This window comes from Eulemur rufifrons, chromosome 4 (genome assembly GCF_041146395.1).
Source record: "Eulemur rufifrons isolate Redbay chromosome 4, OSU_ERuf_1, whole genome shotgun sequence".
NCBI lineage: Eukaryota > Metazoa > Chordata > Mammalia > Primates > Lemuridae > Eulemur > Eulemur rufifrons.
In genome coordinates, this window is record NC_090986.1 from 82,438,697 (window position 1) to 82,461,760 (window position 23,064).

Below are 23,064 nucleotides of genomic sequence, written 5' to 3' on the forward strand. Positions count from 1 at the left end.
CATTTAACTTTCTAAACCTTCATCTTATGATATATAATTCTTTGACTACATGTTTTCTACTCGCCCCCCTTGCTCGTTCCACCCCAGCCACATGGGACACCTTGTTCTCCCTTGAGTAGACCAAGCAGGGCTCTATCTCCAGCCTCTGCACGAGCTCTTCCCCCTGCCTGTGATGCGCTTCCCTCAGGTACCCACGTGGCTCCCTCCCGCCTTCCTCAGGGTCTCTTTGAGGTCTTCCTTGATCACCCAAATGCTTTATTTTCTACTGCCCTTATCACTATCTGCCACACTAAAAGTTTTATTTGTTCATTGTCTTTCCCTCTACTAGAATTTATGCTCCATGACAGCAAAGACTTCTCCATGGTTTTACTACTATATCCCTGAGACCTAGAATACTGGTTTGCCATATGGTAGGTGCTCAGTAAGTATTTGTGGAATGAATAAATTCTAGTATAGTGAAAATAACCAACACAGATACCATTTTATACTTCTAGTTTAGAGACCATTCAAAATAATTTTGCTTTTAAAATGTGATATTTCTGACTTCTAGATATTTGAAACAAAATATAGAAACAATAAAATCATATGCAATATGTTTTCCTTATATATTATACCTGTTAAGTAAGTTTTCTGTTAATAACCACTGAACATAAATCTTCTCAGGAGATATTACATTACAGATATGCACAGGCAGTTCCTTATTATAAAGTGATTGGAAATTCTCATTAGGCAATTTTGTAGAAACAGCATTTGAGTTGTTTAATTCATTTGAGATAATTTCTTCTGGAGAAGGATCCCATACTTCAATATGCTTTTTAGAATTATCTTTGAGTGTATACCTGAAAAATAACAAAAGTAAACAAGAATAATATGCAAAATACTTACATTTGTATTTGCTCAGCTCTGTATCTTGATTGGGATGATGTTACATGACTATACATTTGTCAAAATTCATTCAACTATGCACTTAAAAAGGGTGAATTTTTACTGTATGTAAGTTATACCTCAATAACCCTATCTTTAAGAAGGAAAGAGAAGATTCAGTCCAATGTAGTTTAAAAGTTTACTCTCATTTCTTTCTCCTCCCTCCTTCGAGATCTACAGAGGAAAAACGACAGTCCCCCCTCTCCTGCTTCTAGCTCCTCCAGTTTTAGGGTGGGCAGGGGAAGCTCGGCCACAGACATTAACACCAGGAGTTGTCACTGCAGCCCTCTGGTGGGTGTCATTGCTTTTCTGGCTCATGCTCACAGGCCTCACAAGTGGGTGCTATCCAAATACTGGCGCTTCCTGGGGGCCATATGTGGGAGCTCTGTAGAAGACCCCCCAGGGGTCACCCCCACTGCACAAGTCCCCATAGTGGAAGAATTCTTTTGTCTTGACCTCAAACCCTTCCAACCTGTCTTCACCACCACTCTGCTCTTCTGCTTCTGGGGTCGCCTCAACCACCAGCCTATCCCGGGTGGATATCAGCACACTGGCTCAAGCCTGGTTATCTTTCAAACTGTCCACTTGAACCCAGGAAAATTCACATTTCTACAAATGAGAATGTAAGCTCTGCTACCAGTATACTTACTCTCTATTTTGCCATTTCTCCACCCTGCCATTTCTCTTCCCAATTCCCTTCTCAAACAGCCACAAGGGGCTGCCTAAGCAGACGTGCCACCTGGAAATAAGATGCCAATCTCCGTTTCTTAGAAGCACCCTGGAGCCTTTCTCTTGGTTTCTGGGTTCCTTAGGAATGAAGTGGAAAGCCACTCTACTCCTCATTAGACAAATGACTCCAATTATTTTCTATTTTTTCTGACCCAGGAACAGGGAAGATTTCCAAGAGCATAGCCTAAGCAGATATCCAGTAGGGAATAATATGCCAGTTTCCCTTCTTGTGATTAAAATGTTACATACGAAATGACAATGAAAGTTTACACATTTACTCACCCTTCTTCATAAGACGCGAGGCCCTCATTAACAAGCTGTTCATTAATACTAGTAGGGGTCATTCCAGGAGCACCAAGAGAATCAAAAAGCTCAACTAAGAGCACATTGTCTTCCAGAATTTCTGTAAAACCATTAAGACTAGTTTGGGTAAAGAAGTAAATATGCCACAAAATATACTAAATGGGCAAATTTTTAAAAAATTGGAAACTTTAATTTCTTTCATTTTGCATATACGAGAATTCTTGCTGAATAATGTCATAGTCGCTCTCTAGGACTTAAAGTAGCACTTTGCAGATATAAATGAATTGTCAATGTTACCTGTAGCATATACAAATCCGTAAACATTTTATTTGAGGTTACTGTGTACTGTTTGTTCTATAATGAACCAAAATCAGCTTAAAGCTTTTAGGCTCAGAAAAGTACAAATTAACACATATTCATTGAAGAAGTGTTCTGTTGTGTTCTTAAACTGTTTCATGGAATTCAACCAAATTCCAGGAGGGCTAAAGTGAATGAAAGTTAACTCAGGCCAGTGATTATTTACAAAGGTTTACAGCTTTTATAAGAATGGCACAAAGTTTAAAACAATAAAAAACCCAGATCCCTTAATTAACCGGAATTTTCTTCTATATATGCGTTTTTTAGGACAAGCCATCTAACTTTTAAGACTTATTATCAGATCTATTTCTTAAACTAAACTGGGACTTAACAGAGGGTAAAGTTTATATCTCATGTGCCTATGTACTTACTTACAGTAAACAGCACAGGGAACCCGCTCAATAAGTAACTGAATATGTGATAAACAGAGGAATTTCTTTAGAAAATACCTCAAAAATATGCACTGAGATCAACATATACCTACACTTTCCACAATAGTAGCTGGTAGCTAGCCAGAATGATGATTCTAAATAAAAAGATAACCATTACCAGCAGTAACATCCTGTATTTCCCAGTTAAAAGTGTACATATTAGCTTTTTTCAAGAGTTGGAAAAAAATCATTCCCAGCTACTTTTCAATGGCCCAGATAAATAATTTGTAAACAAAAGGCTAAAGCCTCAACGAATTTTGATCTACTTTTCCATCTCTTGCATTAACTTTAGTTCTTTCGTTTCATACCTCGCATGCGTAAGGTTCTTTACTCCCTTGGGCCAGCTTTCCTTGTGTTCTTTACCTTTATCATTTTCCTGCTCTGCTCCGGATAAAATATAAATGTCCCTCGCTTTCTAAGGTAACAATATGTACTAATTCTGATGGGTGGTAGTTCACTTTATTAAAATGGTCTTGAACTCTCAATCTTAACTGCTGTGCAGGTAGATGGGGAAAGACAGTTTTGGCTGGGCAGAGCCTTCTGGCACTCCTTACATCCATTAACCTGGGTTAATGACTACAGGACAACTAGTGTTTTGATGTCATTGGTATAACAAATAATTGAGCGAGAAAGAATGCAGAGGAATCAAGAAAGAAACCCAGGAAATCAGGTCTTCATGGACGGTCCCCGGGAGGACATTCAAGGACAGAGCTAAAACTCAACAGAACACAATGCCCAGAGGAAAGCTGGAAAGCAGTGAAACAGGTTAAAGTTGACTCAAAAATCAGGGAAGGCTGCTCAAGGACTAGGAGCCCCTTAATTTATTGTTCATTTCAGAGGAGCCAGATACAAAAATTCTATAGACTAAGGATGTAATTTTTATAATCACATTCCTCTTCAATGAAACTACTTCTTCAGAAAATTTCTTGGTCTGAAGTAAATTATCACAGACACATTCTCATTTCTAGATTATGTGACTCTGAGCAGTTTATCTCTAAACTCCAGTTTCCTCACAGTAAATAGGCCAATAATTTTATGATGGTTTGGTTCATTTAAAGGCAGTGTGATAAAAGTTTGGAAAAAAGGATACAGTAAAAACTACCCCTGAAAGTCCTACACAGAACCTTCAGTAAACATGGTCTTGTGTTTGAGTAATGAGTAATGAGTATTAGTGCTCATTAACCCAATGCAGCCAGTGTTTGTTATGGCTTTGAAACAGAGCAAAATACCAGATAAAAAAAAGATTCCCAATCCCCCATCCCAAACCCTTGGGGCCTGATGTGTTTCAGAAATTCAGAATTCTTCTGTTGAGAAAAGCTGCGTGGTACACACACTGCATCTGTGTGATACCGCAGCAGTCTGGGGCAGCAGCCCGCAAACATCAACTGAAGCGGAGTATGTGAGCATCCACTGTGAAGGAGATAAAGACAACATACGCCTTCATGGCAATTCAGAACAGATTTTGCTATTAGACTTTTGATTTTCAGAACTTGTTATGCTACAAAATTGTGGGCTAGTGGTCAGACTGTGTTTTGGACCAAAACTGTTCCAAAATGGGAATAATTTTTTTTCAAAATATGCCGAGTCTACAGTTGGATTCACTTAAGCTAAATGAGATAGAAAACAACAAACAAAAGCTATTTACCAATCGTGTCCCATCTTCCTCACTTTCCTGAAAATTAAACCTTGGCATCCTCTGTGTCAAGGACAGGGACAGAGCCCCAGCAAAAATGGAAACAAATAAAAGAAGCCAATTCCTGCCTTTAGGGCTTTCAAGGGGCCATGTCAGGGGTGACAACCTTTTACGGTAATTTTCGCCCCCTGTGATGACTTTAGACTCTAGAGCCTATATAAGATATAATTCCATTGTACTTAGCTCTCAACAAGTCTTACCTCTCACTATTACTACTGAGGGCACACTGAATTTATTCTAAATTTGACAAATGTTATATCACCATGTTGCTCTTATTTAAAATTATGTATCACACAACAAGTAAAAATGGAAATATCTTACTAATAACTGAACATGTCATAAATTTATCTTGAGTTTTTTCTTCAAATTTTTCTTTAGCTTTTTTGGACCACTGCATTGTCCTTTTACATGGTTCAATATAGGCGAGCTTGCATTTAATTGCCTGTGTCAAACAAAATCCCATCATTAAGAAAATAAACTTAATTTCTAGTTATCTTAGAATTAAAAGAAAGTTTTTATGTAAGTCTGTACAAAACTAGTCATTGTGTTTGATTTAATTTATATTTCAAAATAATCAAATAAATGTGTGAAGGTGTCTGTAAAAGTACTTTATCAATGCAAGTAACTGGAATGAGCACAGTATTTGGCTGAATGAGTTACTGCACATTCATATACAGGAATAACAAGCATTCATTAAAAGAATTCCTGATACTTATGACACATTAATTATGAAAAGCAGGTTACGGGACTATTTATAGTCTGATTCTATAATTGTTAAAAACACAGAGGATGCATCTTGGAAGTGTATACACACCAAAAATATTGAACAATGACTCTGAGTGAGTCTCCTCTTTTTGCTCATCTGTAGTTTTAAGTTTTTTTCCTATGATACCTCAAATTTCTTAAAATGAAAAACATGGCTTAACAAAGGATTACATAAATTAGAAACTGAGGCTCCTTCTTATCCTTTTCTCAGAATCCTACTCCTCAGAGATAAGCTTAAGTTTTTTACATATTCTCTCAGATTTCTCTTTCTGTTACACATATATTATACATACTTAAACATAAATGGGATCACGGTGAAAGTACTTCTGAGATGAACTTTAACTCAATGTCATGAACATGCAACTCTTATCACATTATGAGATATCTCAACATGATATGTTAAAAACTACAGACCAGTAAGTACTTATTAAGACACAAATATACATATATTAGTAATGTTTATAATGAATGCTTATTTGCCAACATACACATATTATTTCTTAAAGAGTAACTGTAGCAACATTTATCTCTAGTCCTTGTATCTGAAACTATGTACAGACAAAAATGGTGGTTAACAAAACACTTCTATGGTAAAATGACTTCTAAAAACACTTTCATTTATGTGCTAATATTCTAACTCTAGAATTCATAATAAATAATTACCTTCTCTGGGGGATTTAGAAACTCATCTTTTATCTTACGCATCTCTTTAAGTGCTATTGTTGCAGTATTACCAAAGTCCACATATTTAACTTCAACTTCTCGATGTCCAGGCAATCCTTGAAAAATTATGAAATTAGAAATCATAAACTTGGAAAAGCAAGACAATTATCTAGCAAAATTTATATTGATCTACAGTCAACCAGATTAGAATACTTTCAGGTTTGATACATAAACTTTATACTTTTTAGAAGGTAAAAAATATTTCTAATATTATATATTAGATGATTCCAAAAAAATCATCCATAATGCAGACTTGGTAGAATGAGAAACTAACCATTTTAAGATACTGAAAGGACAGCCAAAATCAGACAATAAAATCTATCACATGGTCGGTAGTATAACTTAAATGTTAAGAATTAGGCTCTGAGTCAGACTGCCTGCATTAGAACCCTAGCCTAGTCACTAAAATGCTTGACCCTATTACCCTGAGCAAGTTACTTTTTCTAAACCTCATTACTTCATCTGTAAAGTGGGTATACCAATAGAACCTACTCTCATACGATGTTTTTGGAGGATTCACCTATTTAAAAAGCACAAGGCATAAAGTCAGCATTTAAGAAAATGTTTCCTGTCAGTCAACATAGGTGATCAAGGCAAAGATTCACATCAAAGATTCATTCATATAACATTTAACTGTGAAATTTTGAAATAATGTTATATTTGGGGGATACTGCAAAAAAACAAGTAGAGACAGACCTCTATGTCACTCTAGTCTCTATACTTTAAACTTAACCTCTGGAAGGTTCACACAGAGGTTTGAGTAAAGACCTATCACACACTAACTTTTTTGAAAATCTCAAAATACATAGTTGACTTTAGCTCTTTCCAGTGTACCTATGTACATTGTTATTAAACTTGTTGCTACCATTTTCAAATTTAAAGACTAATACAGTGTCTATTAGTGATTTCAATATGGAAAAGATTCTCCATTCCTTGGCAGAAGTGGCAGGTGGCGGCACGGCACGGGTCCTCTCAAGATGACACTTCAAACAACTTAAGCCCTGTGGTGGTGGACATCTGCGATGGCTGAGAAGGCAGGTGTCATCACAGGTGTAAGGCCAGAAGACAGGGCAACCTCTCCCCACTTCCACTGGAATCTCACTACTAGAAGGATAGTCTCAACTCTGCTGATGCCACTGGATTCTTACCCTTCCTTAAATCTCTGAATGGAGATGCAGTTTTAAACAAATAGATGGATCTGAGATGGAATTCAAAGGTTATTGTTTTACCCAAACTGTCAATTACATGTGAGAGCAGAGTCAGAAGACATGGAAGGTACAAAATTTCCCTCCCATTGTTCCTCTCTGAGGAAACTACTGGAAGATGACTCCACAAAAAAAAGGAACAAACTGAAAAGGTAAACATGGGATCCAGAAAACAAGGGATCCAATACTGGGGAACAGTGAAGTATTCTTTGTCCAAGTGAAATAAATTCCCAGAATAAATGTGTGGTAAGCCTAGAGGGTAAGCAGTCCAATTGGAGAAGACAGGAGGATGTTTTCATGGTTAAGAAAATCAAACTAAAATTATCTGAAAAGTCTAATTGTGTGGAAAATTGTTTTGAACTATGAAAAATAGCCATAAAATAAAAGTGAAAATAGACAGAATTATAAACTCAAAATACAATTAAAGTATATTTTATGGCTTACTTACACAGAGTATGAATTTAACTAAAAATTGTGATACAACTATAGTGGGGAGGGCTAGAGACAAAAGAGCTACAGAAATCTAAAACTGCTGACAGAATGAGAAGTAAATAGATGATATTTAAGATTGAAGCATTAACTGAAGTATTACATATTATTAGAAGAAAAAACACAAACACCAAAAGAAATAGCTGAAAGAACAAAAAGTAATTGCCTTCAAGGAGAGGAATGGAGTGTGAAAAGTCTTTTAGCACTGTTTAACTTTTAAATGAGGCAGACAGAAGAAAAAAAAAAAAAAAGCTACTATTTACCAAACCAAGTATCATTTTCAAGGTGGAGTTCAACAGGGCCATGGAAGGCACAGGAAGACAGGCCAACTGAGTCACACATGTATTTCTATTAGCACCCCAAAAGTCACCGTAGAAACTACATCTTTCCCAAATGTAACTACTAAAAAAGATCACAGAGGTCTTACTATGTACCAAATGGATACATTTTAAAGATAAATAATCTTAATCTGAAAAGCAGGTGCAAAGTCCTTAGTGTCATGAAAAATGTCTTTATTTGCTCCGAAGATATTTACCCAAACAAAGTGGTATCTCTATTACTATGGTTTGAATGTTTTTGTCCCCTTCAAAATTCATGTTGGAACTTAATCCCCAATACAATAGTATTTAAGAGATGACTGAGTCATGAGGGTTCTTCCCTCATAAATGGGATTAGCTGCCCTTTTAAAGAGCATTGACAAAGGGAGTCCGCCCCTTTTTTTTGCCCTTCCACCATGTGAAGACACAGCGTTTGTCCCCTCTGGAGGATGCAGCGCCAGGGCACCATCTTGGAAACAAAGAGACTAAGCCCTCAATAGACTGGTGCCTTGATCTTGGTCTTCCCAGCCCTCAAAACTGTGAGAAACAAATTTCTATAGTTTATAAATTCCCTAGTCTGCAGTATTTGGTTACAGCAGAACAGAGTAAGACACTGATAAGAACCACATCTAAAAAATTTTTAGCTAGTTCAAGTCACTAACCACTAACAGAATTAAAATCAATGATGATAAATGAGGGATAGAAAACTTAGGTTGAAAGAACAGTTTGACATAAGATACAGAACTGGTTATATATTAGGAGTAACTATAAAGATCTTAGATTACCTTAATAACGGAAAAACATATTAAACAGTGTCAGACTATAAAAATTTAACTTCACTCTTTTAATAAAAAAGTACATACCTACAAACTAGAAAGCATGTAAAAGGAACATAGCAGAATGGGTGAAACTGCCTATGGGGGTATATCTAATTCCTGAAACCACAAAAGCCTAGTATATAATTGTTCTCTCTTAGCCAAAGCTGGGAAAATAATCACAAACTTTCCTATTTTTGTTGCTAGTATCTCCATTTTCATACATCTTCTGTCTCCAATCCCACTTTTTATTTTTCCCATTATTTCATAAGTTGAATTCAATTACTTGACTTAAGGAGGGTGTAGAAAAAATACTGAGAAAACTCATAATTGGGTAAATAATTCCCAGGAAAGAAGAATATAATAAGCCAGGAGGAGAGTTGAGAGGACATGAAAGACTCTAATTTGTACCTTGGCAAACAAAATAGCATGGGACAGACGTAAACAGTCAATATGAAGCTAGAGGTTACCAATTTTTGAATAATTAACTTTTACTGCTTTATACAATCTACTAGTTTTCCAGCCAGATTCTCAATGGTTAAGTTCTAGTCAAGTCAAACAAAATTTCAGGAGCCAGAGATTCACCTCCAAACATTATCACCAACTTTCTAAAGACAGATGACGTAGCAAATGGTAAGATCAAATAATATCACCTCCAAGATTTAATTTGTACCAACTCAAACAATATTAGTTTTGAAGTATTAACATTTCCCCGTGGAAACAGCATGTACTTTCCTACCAGTGACTTTTGCTCGGTACCAAACTCCATCTTCAAATTTAGCTACACAGGCTTGATCTTGAACTGGACAGAGGATTTCCAGATTTTTCCCATCTTCACTTTTATAGAATTCCTCGATTGTCTTTAATAGTAATAAAAAATCCAGGCCCTCTATCTAAGAAATAGAACAATAAAGCACTGCAGTTTCACAGAAACTTAAAATTTAAATGTTGAGTGAATTATAGGCACTGTTCATAAAATTATGAAACATTAAAACTTGAGTTTGACCTAAATCAATTTTGTTACGTAATTTCTTTTACAAATATTTTATTGCAGTATAGAAAATTAGTATATACAAACATCAGATCCCATTCTGACAGATAGTAACTTAGTGTATATTCTTCTAGATCTCTTTCTATACACATACATGCACTCCCTTGTACACTTGTTTTTACCAGAACTAGACCATATCACACATACAATTTAATAACCTGCATTTTTCTGTCATCTCTCACTTTTTCTATTTCAGTAAGGGTTCCTACTAGTACTTCTAGACCACATTTGGTTTTCCCTAACTGATCCAAACCAATATCCAGAGCAAGATTACACACTGCTTTGGTTATTACCTCCATAACTCTTTTATAATCTAGCACAATCCTCTACTTTTAATGACCATGGTCTTGTTGAAGAAAGACAGCTATCTTTCTGCAGAATGCCCCACACCTTCCAGATGGATGTGGTTACACCCTCATGCTGTCATTTAGCTTATTCCTCCATTGACTAGGGCGTATCTGCTGAGCTTCCAAAAAGATGAAAGTTATATTATACCTAAAGGCTTGCAGTATCCAAGCCAAACCTTTTTGGCTAGACAGCATCATAGGTAAGGTAATTTTGTGCACTCATGTTGCAACACATCAAGACATACTACTTACTGACTCACTATTAACATGCTAGGATTCATCATCTGTCGACTGCGGTGATGGTCCTGATCCCTCCCATTGTTCAGTTCTGTTTATCCCCCTGTGGCTACCAAGTAATTTGTGTGGCACTACTTTGGTATTATATGGATGTCCAGTTTCATATCGACCATTCAGCTAACGGTTTTTATATGATTTGATAATTCTGCCTTAAATGAATAATTCAGAAGGGTTTGTGAAATGATTGCATTCTTTAACAAAACAGAGCTTTCCCTTATTAAATGGGGCTATTTGGTATAACTCAAAAATATAGTTTCTAAAGTTCCTATAGTAGCCCAAAAAATCAAGGATTAAAGTTTGATTATTTCTCCAAATACCAATTCTTAAGGTTAAAAAATACTTTGAAATACATCTCAAATGTGAAAAAATAAGGTTCTCCTGTGAATATGATGTAAGTGAAAATTTTCTGAATTCCTATCTTTTCATGTTATTTCATTTAAATTACTTTAAACCACTTCACTTTTAACTTTCTAAACTTTTATTTCTAAGTAGATATTATGCAAATTCTTTCATTAACAGATAATCCAAAGTGAACATTTGAAAAAAGGGCTGTAATGGAGGAAAGAAGGAACAAAAAAAATCTATAAAGATGTATAGAAAACAAAGAGCAAATAGAACTCTTTCCTTATCAGTAATTACTTTAAAGGTAAATGAATTAAACTCTTCAATTAAAAGAAAAAGATTGGCAGAATGGATTAAAAAAACATGATCTAATTATACAGTGTTCACAAGAGACTCACTTTATACCTAATGATATACACGGGTTGAAAGTCAAAGGCTGGGCCGGGTGCAGTGGCTCATGCCTATGACCCCAGCACTTGGAGAGGCTGAGGAGAGAGGACTGCATGAGACCAGGAGTTTGAGACCAGTCTGACCAGCAGTGAGACCCCGTCTCTACAAAAAGCAAAAAAAAAAAGAAAAAGAAAAAGAAAATTAGCTGGGTGTGGTGGCTAATTATTTCAGTAGTACCAGCTACTCGGGAGGCTGAAGCAGGAGGGTCACTTAAGTCCAAGAGTTTGAGGTTACAGTGAGCTATGATGATGCCATCGTACTCTAGCCTGGACAACAGAGCTACACCCTGTCTCAAAAAGAAAAACAAAAACAAACAAATATATAAAAAGAAAGTAAAAGGATGGAAGACAGTATTCTGTGCAAATTGTAATCAAAAGAGATCTGGGGTAGCTTTATTAATATCAGACAAAATAGACTTTAAGTAAAAAATTCTTATGAGAGAAAGGCCACTATAAATTGATAAAAGGGTCAACTCACCAATAAGATATAACAATCATAAGCAAATATGAAGCAAACATCTGAGTCCCAAAACATATGAAGCAAACATTGACAGAATAAGAGGAAAAAATAGATAGTTCTACAATATTAGAAGACTTTAATACTCCACTTTCAATACTGGATAAAACAACCATACAGAGTATCAGTGAGGAAAGAGAAGACTTGAACAACACTATAAACCAATTAGATCTGACAGACAAACACACTACGGCAAACAGCATAATAAACATGTTTTTTCTCTCAAGTTCACAGGGAACATTCTCAAGATAGACAGTATTTTAGGCCACAAAACAAATCTTAATAAATTTTAAAAGACTGAAATCATAAAATGTATCTTTATTACAATGGAAGGAAACTAGAAATCAAAAAATACAGCAAACTGAAAAATTCAAATATGTAGAAATTAAACAACACACTCTTAAAAGAAAGAGTAAGAGAAAATTCTTTGAGACAAATGAAAATGAAAACATAACATACCCAATTTATGAGATATAGCAAAATAGTGCTGAGAGGGAATTTTACAGCTATAAACACATGCAATTAAAAAACCTCAAGAAGCTATACAAACATAAGGAAATAGAAAAAGAGCAAATTAAACCCAAAGTTAGAAGGAAAGAAAGAAAGATTAGAGTGCAATAAATAAGAGAAACAAACAAAATCAATAAAACCGAAAGTTGATTCTTTGAAAAGATCAACAAAATTGACAAACCTTTAGCTATTAATAGAATGACTAAGAAAGAAAGAAAGAGGAGACTCAAGTCTCCTCAGAAATAAAAGTGGAGACACTACTACCAATTTTAAGAAATAAAAAGGATTATAAGAGACTATTATGAACAACTGTATGCCAACAAATTGAATAACCTAGATGAAACTGACAAATTCCTAGAAACACACAACCCTCCAAGACTGAGTCATGAAGAATTAGAAAATCTACATAGCCTTATAACTTGTCAGGAGGCTGAATCAGGATTCAAAAACCTTCCAACAAAGAAAAGCCCTGTGGACCACATAGCTTCACTGCTGAATTCTACCAACCATTTAAAGAATTAACACCATTCCTTCTTGAACTCTCCCAAAAAACTGAAGACGGAGGAACACACTCTAACTCACTCGAAGAGGCAGCATTACCTTGATAACAAAGCCATGTGGCAACACTAAAGAAAACTACAGACCCTTACCAATGTTGATGCAAAAATCCTCCACAAAACACTAACAAACCAAATTAAGCAGATTAATGTGTGCTGTATTTTCCTCTAATTCGGTCTCCAGGTCTCTCTCTGGAGAGTGGCGGTAAATTCTAGCCCTGCCCTGACAGGGCTCCGGGAGAGGGGGTCACCGATGTTTACAGTGTGCCTTCACAGGGTACTTCTTTATCTCGGTGAATGGGCTAATGCCTAGGTGTCTGACCCATGACCAAGTGTCCCTGTCACAGGAAACTTGCTTATGCTAGTAGACGCCCTTGTGTTTCTCACCTGACCTATGTCCAGTTTACTGCCACCAAGGCACTCTCTAGGGCAATCCTGACCAGGAGGAGAGTTAGCTTAGGGTATGTCAGATAGTTAGGAGGCTGCACAACAAAACACATGAAATAACAGAAGTATTTTGTTACTCACAGGTAAGTGAGAATGAACCCGTGGGACTATACTTTTATTAAGGTCCATGAGTATTATCCCTTAAGGTTTTCCTGCAAGCATTGTGGATTGGCTAATTTAAAGAAAACAGGTGCAAAGGGGGAACTTATTTACATGACTCTGATGTCGACTCTGATAGTTAAGCAGCTGTGGGATGTGCTGGGTCAGTGAGAAGAGGAACAAGTGAGCCACACGCAAACCACCACATGGGGAGGGAAAGTTTTAACTAGGCCAAAGGTGATGTGGAACAACTGGCTTTCAGACAACTTACATCAGGCCTAAAAATGGATGTGAAGGCAACAACTATATTAAACAAATTTATGACAAAAGGATTACATACCATTATCTATCAGAATTAATTCTCAAAATGCAAAGATAGTGCAACACATGAAAATCAGCATGATACATCACATTAACAAGATGAAGGAAAAAAGACCAAAACATGATCATCTCAACTATTTCAAAAAAGCATCTGAAAAACTGAACATCCTTTCATAATTAAAAACACTCAATAAACCAGGGAGAAAAGAAACCTTACTCAATATGATAAAGGTCATTTGGGAAAAACCAATAGGATAATATCATACTCAATGGTCAAAGACAAAGGTTTTTCCCAAGACAGTAATAAGACAAAGATGCCTGCTTTTGCTTCTTGTCCTCAACACGGTATTGGAAATTCTAGCCACAGATATTCGGTAAGAAAAAGACAAAAGGCATCCAAATCAGAAAAGAGAGTAAAAATATCTCTGTTCATGGATGACATAATCTTGTATATAGGACAATCCCCAAAATTACACACACAGACACACACAAAACCTGTTAGAACAAATTAATTCAGTAAAGCTGCTGGACACAAAATCCACATGTGAAAGTCAGTTACATTTCCATACATAAGCTATGATCAATCTGAAAAGGAAATTAAAAAAGCAATTCCATTTACAATAGCATCTCAAAGAAGTAAATACTTAGGAATAAACTTAACCAAGAAGGCAAAAGACTTATACACTGAAAACAATACAAATTGTTGAATGATATTAAATAAGATCTAAATAAATAAAACATACTATGTTCATGGATAGGAAGATTAAAACTGTAAACATGTCAATTCTACCCAAAGTGATTTACAATTCAATGCAATCTCTGTCAAACTACCAATGATATTTCTTGCAGAAATAGAAATCCCACACTAAAAGTCATGGACTCAAACGCCTGGCCTCAACCAATCCTCCTGCCTTGGCTTCCCGGAGTGCTAGTATTACAGGCATGAGCCACCTCGCCTGGCCATCATATGGAATCTTAAGAAACTCTGAATAGCCAAAACAATCTTGAGAAAGAAGAACAAAGTTGGAGGACTCACACATTTTGATTTCAAAAGTTGTAACAAAGCTATGGTAATCAAACAGTGTGGTGATGGTAATAAGGACAGACACAGAGACCAGTAGCATAAAATAGAAAGCCCAGAAATAAACTTTCATTTTTAATAAGGGTGCCAAGACCATTCAGTGGGGAAAGGATAGTCTTTTCAAAAAATAGTGCTGGGAACACTGGATATTCAATTCAAAAGAATGAAGTTGGACCGTTACCTTATACTACATACAAAAATTAACTCAAAATAGATCAAAGATCTAAATGTAAGAACTAAAATTATAAAACGCTCAGAAGAAAACACAGGGAAGAAGCATGATGATGTCAGATTTGGCAATGGTATTTTGGATATGACACCAAAAGCACAAGCAAGAAAAGAAACAATAGATAAAATGGATCCATAAAATTAAAAACTAGTGTGGATCAAAGGACACTATCAAGAGAGTGAAAGACAACCACAGAATGAAAGAAAATACAGTTGACCCTTGAACAAGACAGGTTTGAACTGCATGAGTCCACTTATGTGCAAACTTTCTTCTGCCTCTGCCACCCCTGAGATAGCAAGAACAACCCCCACCCCCTCTTCCTCCTCCTCAGTCTACTCAATGTGAAGATGACGAGGATGAAGGCCTTTATGATGATTCACTTCCACTTAATGAACAATAATTTTCTCCTTATGATTTTCTTAATAACATTTTCTTTTCTCTCTTGTAAGAATACAGTATCTAATACACATAGCAAACAAAATATGTGTTAACCAACTGTTTATGTTATCAGTAAGGCTTCTGGTCACCAGCAGATCATTAGTAGTTAAGTTTGGGGGAGACTCAAAAACTACATGCAGATTTTTGACTGCACAGAGGGTTGGCACCCTCAACCCCAATGTTGTTCAAGGGTCAACTGCATTTCTAAGTCATATCTGATAAGGATTTAATATCTAGAATATATTAAAAACTCCTATAACTCAACAACAAAATAAGTGATCCAATTAAAAAACAAAGGACTTGCACAACTATTTCTTTAAAGAAGATACACAAATGGCCACGTAAAGATGTTCAACATCACCAGTCATCAGGGAAATGTAGATCAAAACTACAATGATACACCACTTCACACTTATTAAGATGGCTATTATTTTTTTAAAAAAATAGAAGATAAGTGTAAGTATTGGTGAGGATGTGGAGAAACTGAAACCCTGTGCATTGCTGGTGGGAATATAAAACTGTGTAGCTGCTGTAGAAAATAGCTGGATGGTTCCCCAAAAAGTTAAACACAGAACTGCTATATAATCCAGCAATTCTACTCGTAGGCACACACCAAAGGAGCTGAAAAGCAGGGACCCAAATGGATACTTTTATACCAATGTTCATAGCAGCATAATTCACAATGGCCAAAAGGCGGAAACAATCCAAGTGCCCATCAACAGATGGATTAACAAAAATGTGGTACATACATACATGGAATATTCTTCAGCCACATAAAGGAGCAAAACTGATATATCCTACAATATACATGAACCTTGAAAACATTAAACTTAAATGAAATAAGCCAGGCATAAAAGGAAACATTGTGTACGAGGTACCTAGAATAGGCAAATTCAAAGAGACAGAAAGCAAAATAGAAGTTGTCAGGGGCCGGGGGAGAGGAAATGGGATGTTACTATTTCATGTTATTGTACAGAGCTTCTGTTTGGAATGAAGAAAAAGCTCTGGAAATGGATGGTGGCGATGGCTGCACAACATTGTTGATGTACTTAATGGCACTGAACTGTATACTTAAAAATGGTTAAAATTGTAAATTTATGTTATGCATATTTTACCACAATAAAAAAAGACACTGTGAAAAAGAAACTCAAGTCCTAACTCAGTGCCAGATAAGCAGCTTCCACAACCCATCTGGGGAGCCAGTACAGTGTGGCGCGGCGCTGAGACGACAGACTCTGGAGCTACAGGGCGCAACTGAATCCTGGCTCTCCCCTTTCATAGCTGCGTGACCCTAGGCAAGATGCTTCACCCCTGCTGTTAGTCAGAGTCTCCCAACCCAGATGGAGATAACAATATTTTCTCACAGGATCATTGTGAAGATTAATGAATTAAAATCACTGAAAGCCTTAAGGTCCTTATGAGGAGTTAATTTATATAAAGGACTGCAAGGTCAGTAAGGATGACCTATTATCGTTACTAACTAAACAAACACATCAGTCACATATCAAAAGTTTAATATGAAATGCCTTCAATTTGTATCTATTTTGGTGTTCAAATTCAGAAAACTACCTGGGAATAATCAGTAAATTCTCAAATGTCCATGGTCAGAAAAAGGGTTATTTGTCATTATATTTTGACTTGCTAGCTCTATGTGCTTTCCTAGGTTCTAGATTTTAGAAGGTAGCAAGAAACATTCACATACTGGGTATTCTGCATCATTCTCTCAATTTATGAATCATGCGAACTTCTTGTTTACAGTTGAAGCTACTAAGAAATTTAAATGTATAGAAGGTTGACAGTGGTTTGTTTGCACAAACTAAAATTCATAGTTGGCACTCATTCCTCTTATACATTTCTAATTTAAAGTTTTTAAAATGCTTCATTTCAAAAAACATATACTTACCAACTGAAGATAAAAATCAGTGGGACTATTTATATGACAAACCATGACGGAAACATCTGTCATTTCATTAGGCAAAATAGGTGGATGGTAGTGTAAAGTTGTATTTTTTTCAGACTGTGACCTAAACCTAATTAAAAGCATAATGAAAAGTATAAGTAAGATCAATTTTCTTAAAGTCTCTCTTCTCTCAGTGACTTGATCTGAAGAAAGGACTTGTACATATACTGACTTATTTATCAAAAGTATTCCTTTTCCAATTTCTCTCTTCTTATAACATTTCTTGGTATTGTCTCCAATTGTTGAACCAGGTTAAATAAGATGCCAAGTCTCAAAACTCAATTAACCTTCAAATTCGTGTCGGGACATTTTAGAGCTGGGCCCACATGTCACACTTACATTCAAAGCTGCTTGTACTCTAACTTTTGGTTACATTAATAGCCACGATCTGTGGTAGTGCTCGGTGAGGCCAGCTAAGGGGTGTCTGTGGCCGTCAGTTTCAAGACTCTTAATTTTATTTTCCTAGAATGGAATCTACTTGGGTCACTTCCAGAGTCATCTAGTCACCCAGGACAGAAAGTCAGGATCTTCCACTACCTCTATGGTTACTTAGCACATCAGAAATGAGGGAGAAAGAAACTTTAAATATGTATTCTAGATTCACACATTAAATATACGGTAGTGATCATGAACTCATTCCAAAGGCTAGAAAATTTAAGTTAGGAACAGTTAAACTATAATTCTTGAAACCCTAGTAGTGCTCCCTGTAAAGTTATCGAGAGTACACAAAATGTTTAGTATCTACTTATACTTTCTATTTTGAGCTACCTTAATTTCTCAATTTTCTGAAACCAAATTACCTGAATGCAGTTTTCACAGACAACAATTGTACTTAGAAATCCCTGACAGCTGTGTTTTCACTTGTTAGGGTATGTTGAGGTTTACTCTAGAGCCATGGTTTTTCAAGGCAAAATTTGGTATTTCTGTTTAGCTATAATCTCAAAGAATATTTAAGTTTTAATAAGTTACTTACCTTGCTAGTTTCATAAAAACTAATGCATCTCTAAGAGACACAGGCATATCACTGCTTATTTTATTTGTTGGTGGTTTCTGCAGATCTACAATAAGCACACCATCCTCTTCTCCAAAAACTTTCATCAGAACAGCCTTGTTATTTACCATTTTCAAAAATTCCACTTTAGCTTCCTCTTTCCAGCCTTCATTCTGTAAAAGTAAAATTCCACAATAATTAATAATTATAATTAGTTCTTATGTTACAATGTTCTGAATTTAGCTTTGTACCAAGCAAGTCTGCAACTTTGAGCCAAGACATTAAACAGACATTAAGAACAGCCAGGACAAACCCAACGGCAGTCTTTATAACATATTCTCAAGTTTTTATTTTTTTTCTTTTTGAGATGGGGTCTCTGTTGCCTGGGCTACTCAAGATTTTACTTTAGAATTTAGTATCACTTTTGAATATTAATATGGAGATTATAAAGATCTTAAAATGCAAGAAAGTATTGCACATGAATTTTCCACTTAATGAAAATTCAAAAGATTGTTTTGAAAGTATAAAGTAATAAAATCAAAATATTTATAATCATCAGTTAACCTAGCTTCCATTACTAGCAAAATATGAGGTATATGCTACATAAATAAGAAAAAATATTCACCTACTGGAAAAAAAACTTAAGTTGATTTTTGAACATTTGAGTATTATACCTAAAGTAAATTTCTAGGATCAAAACCACAAATTCCTTAAAAACAAAACGTAAAATAGCTTTCTCAAGTTTTTATGGTTATACACATAAAACCTACTCAGTATAGAAAGTGCAAAAAAGTATAAAAGAGAAAGTGAAAGACAGAACAATCTCACCATCTTGAGGAAAACACCAGTGCTAATATTTTTATGTTTCCTTTTTTTTTATTCATTTATTCTCTATTTCAAGTATTTCTTGAATGCCTACTACGTGGCAGGTGATCTGCTAAGTGCTGGGAATACAACGATAAGCAAACACAGACTCCTCCTTTCACAGACCTTGTAATAATAGAACTGCTTAACATTACCTTGTCATACACAATTCCTGTCTCCTAGGAGTTTCAATCTTGCTGGGGAACAGATACTCATAAATACAAAGCAGAATGCAGTCTCGGCCATAAACAGACTAATGAACGAAGTACAAGGAAATAGAGAAGGAATGTATAGAAATACACACCGTATTGTATTTTAAACTTATTTCTCTTTATGTAGTAGACTCCAAAATCACCGGTTTACTTGGATATTTCACCAATTATATACATCTATGCTTGTTCAACTCAATTTCTCATTAAGAATATTTTCAGTTGTGGAAGTTAGAGTTCATTTCCTTTTTTATTGACACTAATAGCTTATTATGCAAAGTGTATTTACTAAGATAACTGGTTCCTTGAGCTTACACTCTGCAATCTAATTGACAATACATAGCTAAAATTGTAACATTAAGCCTCATGAAGAAGAAATAATTTAAGTCTCACTTACTGAGTTCTGTGGAACAATGTCTTTCAATGAGCATGGCTGTGCTAATGGCTGGGTGTCTTTCAGCAGCCCTCTGGTGTGTGGGTCAGACTTCCTCAGAAGCAGACATAAATCACTGAGTACAACATGCTGCTCAGCAGTGTGTTCTCGTCTCACCTGAGTGTCACCAACACTAAGAGGAATTCAAGTAATATTTCAGTGACACTTCAAACTTGAACTTCCTTTTCCCCATGAAATGTATGCATTTCTAAGGATACTTTAAGCTGTATCTTCTAGAAAGTTATATTCCAAGTTCATACTATACAGATGTAATTTAGCTTCTATAAGCACAGACACTGTTTTCATCGATAGAATTAAATCTCAGCTACCTTTATTTGAACTTTCATATACACATTCAATTTAAACTTAAAAGATATAGTAACCTTTCCCACTCAACATAAATCCATTTATTTATAAAACTATGACTATAAAGTGACCGTGCTACCATTAATACTGGTCCTTACTGCAGAAACATTCTGATTTTCCTTAAAGACTCAGAAAACATTTTTAAGTGCTGAGAGTTAGACAGTATGATACTTTAACATTAACATTAATGAAGCTACAGAAGTCTGATTAAAAATTTAACTCAATCATCTGCAGCTAACTGTAACATTTTATTTAAAAGAATTAGTTTTGTGCATTATTCCTTGTTTTAAAGACATTTTAGATGGGTATTTAAGATGGGAATACATCAAAAAGTTCCTTTTCCAAGCTCCCTACCTATTAATATAATTGATATATTTTATTTATTAAGATGACTATAGGGCAAAATATTAAGTTATTAAATATGAAATGTCCAATTTCCTTAATTACCAAGTTTGATATCTCTGACATTCCACTTTGACACTGCTTGTTTTTATTGTGAAGGTACATCCTCAGTTTTTTAAACAGGCATTTTGGCTTGTGATTATCTTTCAAATTTTTTTAGAGCAATTTTTGTGAAACCATGGATAAGTCAAAAATTCATGTTATTTTCTAATATGAGTTCCATCACAGATCCAACTCAGTACAGACAGCTCAAAATATTAAAGTATTTGGGAAGGATGTGGCTAATGAATGCACAGTACATTGATGGTTTGAGAAGCTCCGTTCGGGTGATTTTAATCTTGAAAATGAGCCACCTGAGCGACCTGAGACAGATGTGGATGAGCTGAAAGCCCCAATGGAAGCAAATCCATCTCAACCTATGTGTGAACTGGCAGCAAGGGTTGACGTTATTATTCCAACATTACTGGACCATCTGAAACAAATCAGCAAGGTAAAGAAGCTGGATAGATGCGTTCCGCGTGAATTAAGCAAGTGTCAAAAGAGCAATCATCTCGAAGCTTGTCTTTCTTTGCTGTCATGACATAAAGGAGAACCATTTCTATACTGTATTGTTACATGTGATGAAAAATGGACTCTTTTTGACAATTGCAAGCATTCAGCACAATGGCTGGATAAAGATGGAGTGCCAAACAAAATGTGGTCTAAAACCGAATATTCATCAAAAAAAGCTAATGGAGTCTGTTTGGTGGTCCAGTGCCGGTATTATCCACTATAGTTTCATGAAACCTGGTCGATCGATTACAGCAATTGGATAAAATGATGAAGATGCTTGCGATTAAGCAGCCGAGATTAGTCAATAGAGACAGTACAATCATCTTGCAAGATAACGCTCGACCACATGTCACACAAACAACGCTGCTCAAACTATAGAGGCTGGACTTGGAAACTCTGTCATCTACCGTATTCACCAGACCTTGCACCAACTACCACTTCTTTCAGGCTTTAGACCACTTCTTGCAGGGAGAAATATTCAATTCTCAACAAGCTGTGGAAAACGCCTTTTGCAATTTCATTGCCACTTGCTCCCCAGGGCTTCTTTGCTGCTGGCATAAACAAGCTACCGTTAAGATGGCAACACTGTGTCAATAGTTTAGGCACATACTTTGATTGCACTGTTTCTTGTTTGAGATATAATAAACAGTTTTGATTCAAAATTGGACATTTCATATTTAATGACCTATTAATAAAGTGTATGCCTTGGAAGTGAAGAATGAAAAATTACTCCTCTATATCCTTTTCTAATTTCCTTTATTCCCACCACAAATGTTTCTAAGTGGGCCAGAAACACATACTATAAAATATCATACCCTGTGACAATTAGGGCTTCTGAATTTCCAAAGTCTACCATGAATATTTGTATCAGTGCAACTTCACGGACTGAGAATTTGGTTGGACTGCAAGGTTTTCTAATATTTTTACTTTCTATTGGAATTAATTCAGTGATAGTTCCTCGACACCACATTCCATTTTCAATGCTGTTGACAAATATTCCTGTACCTAAATAACAAGGGAGACAAGTCATTATATTTATTGAGAAAGACACCCAGTAAGTTCTAATTTACAAACACATTAGTTCTACCACTAAAAAGTCTTAGTTCATTTATTTACTGATCACTTTACTGTGTCAAGTACTATGAGAAGGATATAATGTAGTATATTATCATAGTTGCCATCATACAAGCTAAATGGCAAGATAGAAAACAGTACTAAGTCAGCAGTCATGGGTCAGCATGATGACCTGTGTTTCACGAACTACATTAACAAAGATGAATGAGATTGTCCTGCCATCAAAAAGCTCAAGAAAGAGAGACAGGCAAATAAATTACTATAATGCACTTACTTACCACAATGAAGACCATCTATCCTCACACATGTATACACATACGCTTATAGATACCCACACGCTGAAGTTTGTAATAAAAGAAGAAATAATTACCTTCTCTTGGTAAAGGAGAGTGAGAGTAAAGAAACAATGACAGGCAGCATATGAAATGCCAAAATTAACACCCAGTGGTGTTCAGAGAAGGGGAAGATGAGCTAAGGACTTAACAGAGCAAGACCCTATTGAGGGACCAGATGGATTACAAATTAATAACCAGGAAAAAAGATCAAGCAAGAAAGAGGCCTGAATGTGAATGCTCACTATGAGCTCAGAAATGTTCTCAGTATTTTGTCTGAATTCACTTAATCCCCACCATAACCCCATAGAGGTGGTGTTTCCATTGTACAGGTAAGGAAACTGAGGCAGAAAACGTAGTCCAAGCCACATGGCTGCTTAACAAGAGGCAGCAGGAGAACCCAGGTCAGCCTAGAAGCCATCTAAAGTACACACTGGAGATAAAT

At 35.8% G+C, this 23,064-nt stretch overlaps 1 protein-coding gene across 2 annotated transcripts in view; it reads right to left on the minus strand.

Annotated features, from left to right (window-relative positions):
- The window catches only part of RNF17 (ring finger protein 17), a 101,468-nt gene that overhangs the window by 40,663 nt on the left and 37,741 nt on the right, over positions 1–23,064 (minus strand). For both annotated transcript variants that reach the window (XM_069467469.1, XM_069467468.1), the window contains exons 12-20: positions 22,029–22,218; positions 19,858–20,026; positions 18,370–18,560; positions 17,340–17,466; positions 9,491–9,644; positions 5,866–5,981; positions 4,759–4,879; positions 1,936–2,056; positions 615–839 (exon numbers count right to left, since the gene is read on the minus strand). In XM_069467469.1, the coding sequence (XP_069323570.1) occupies positions 615–839; positions 1,936–2,056; positions 4,759–4,879; positions 5,866–5,981; positions 9,491–9,644; positions 17,340–17,466; positions 18,370–18,560; positions 19,858–20,026; positions 22,029–22,218 (1,414 nt within the window). The remainder of the gene's footprint in view (positions 1–614; positions 840–1,935; positions 2,057–4,758; positions 4,880–5,865; positions 5,982–9,490; positions 9,645–17,339; positions 17,467–18,369; positions 18,561–19,857; positions 20,027–22,028; positions 22,219–23,064) is intronic.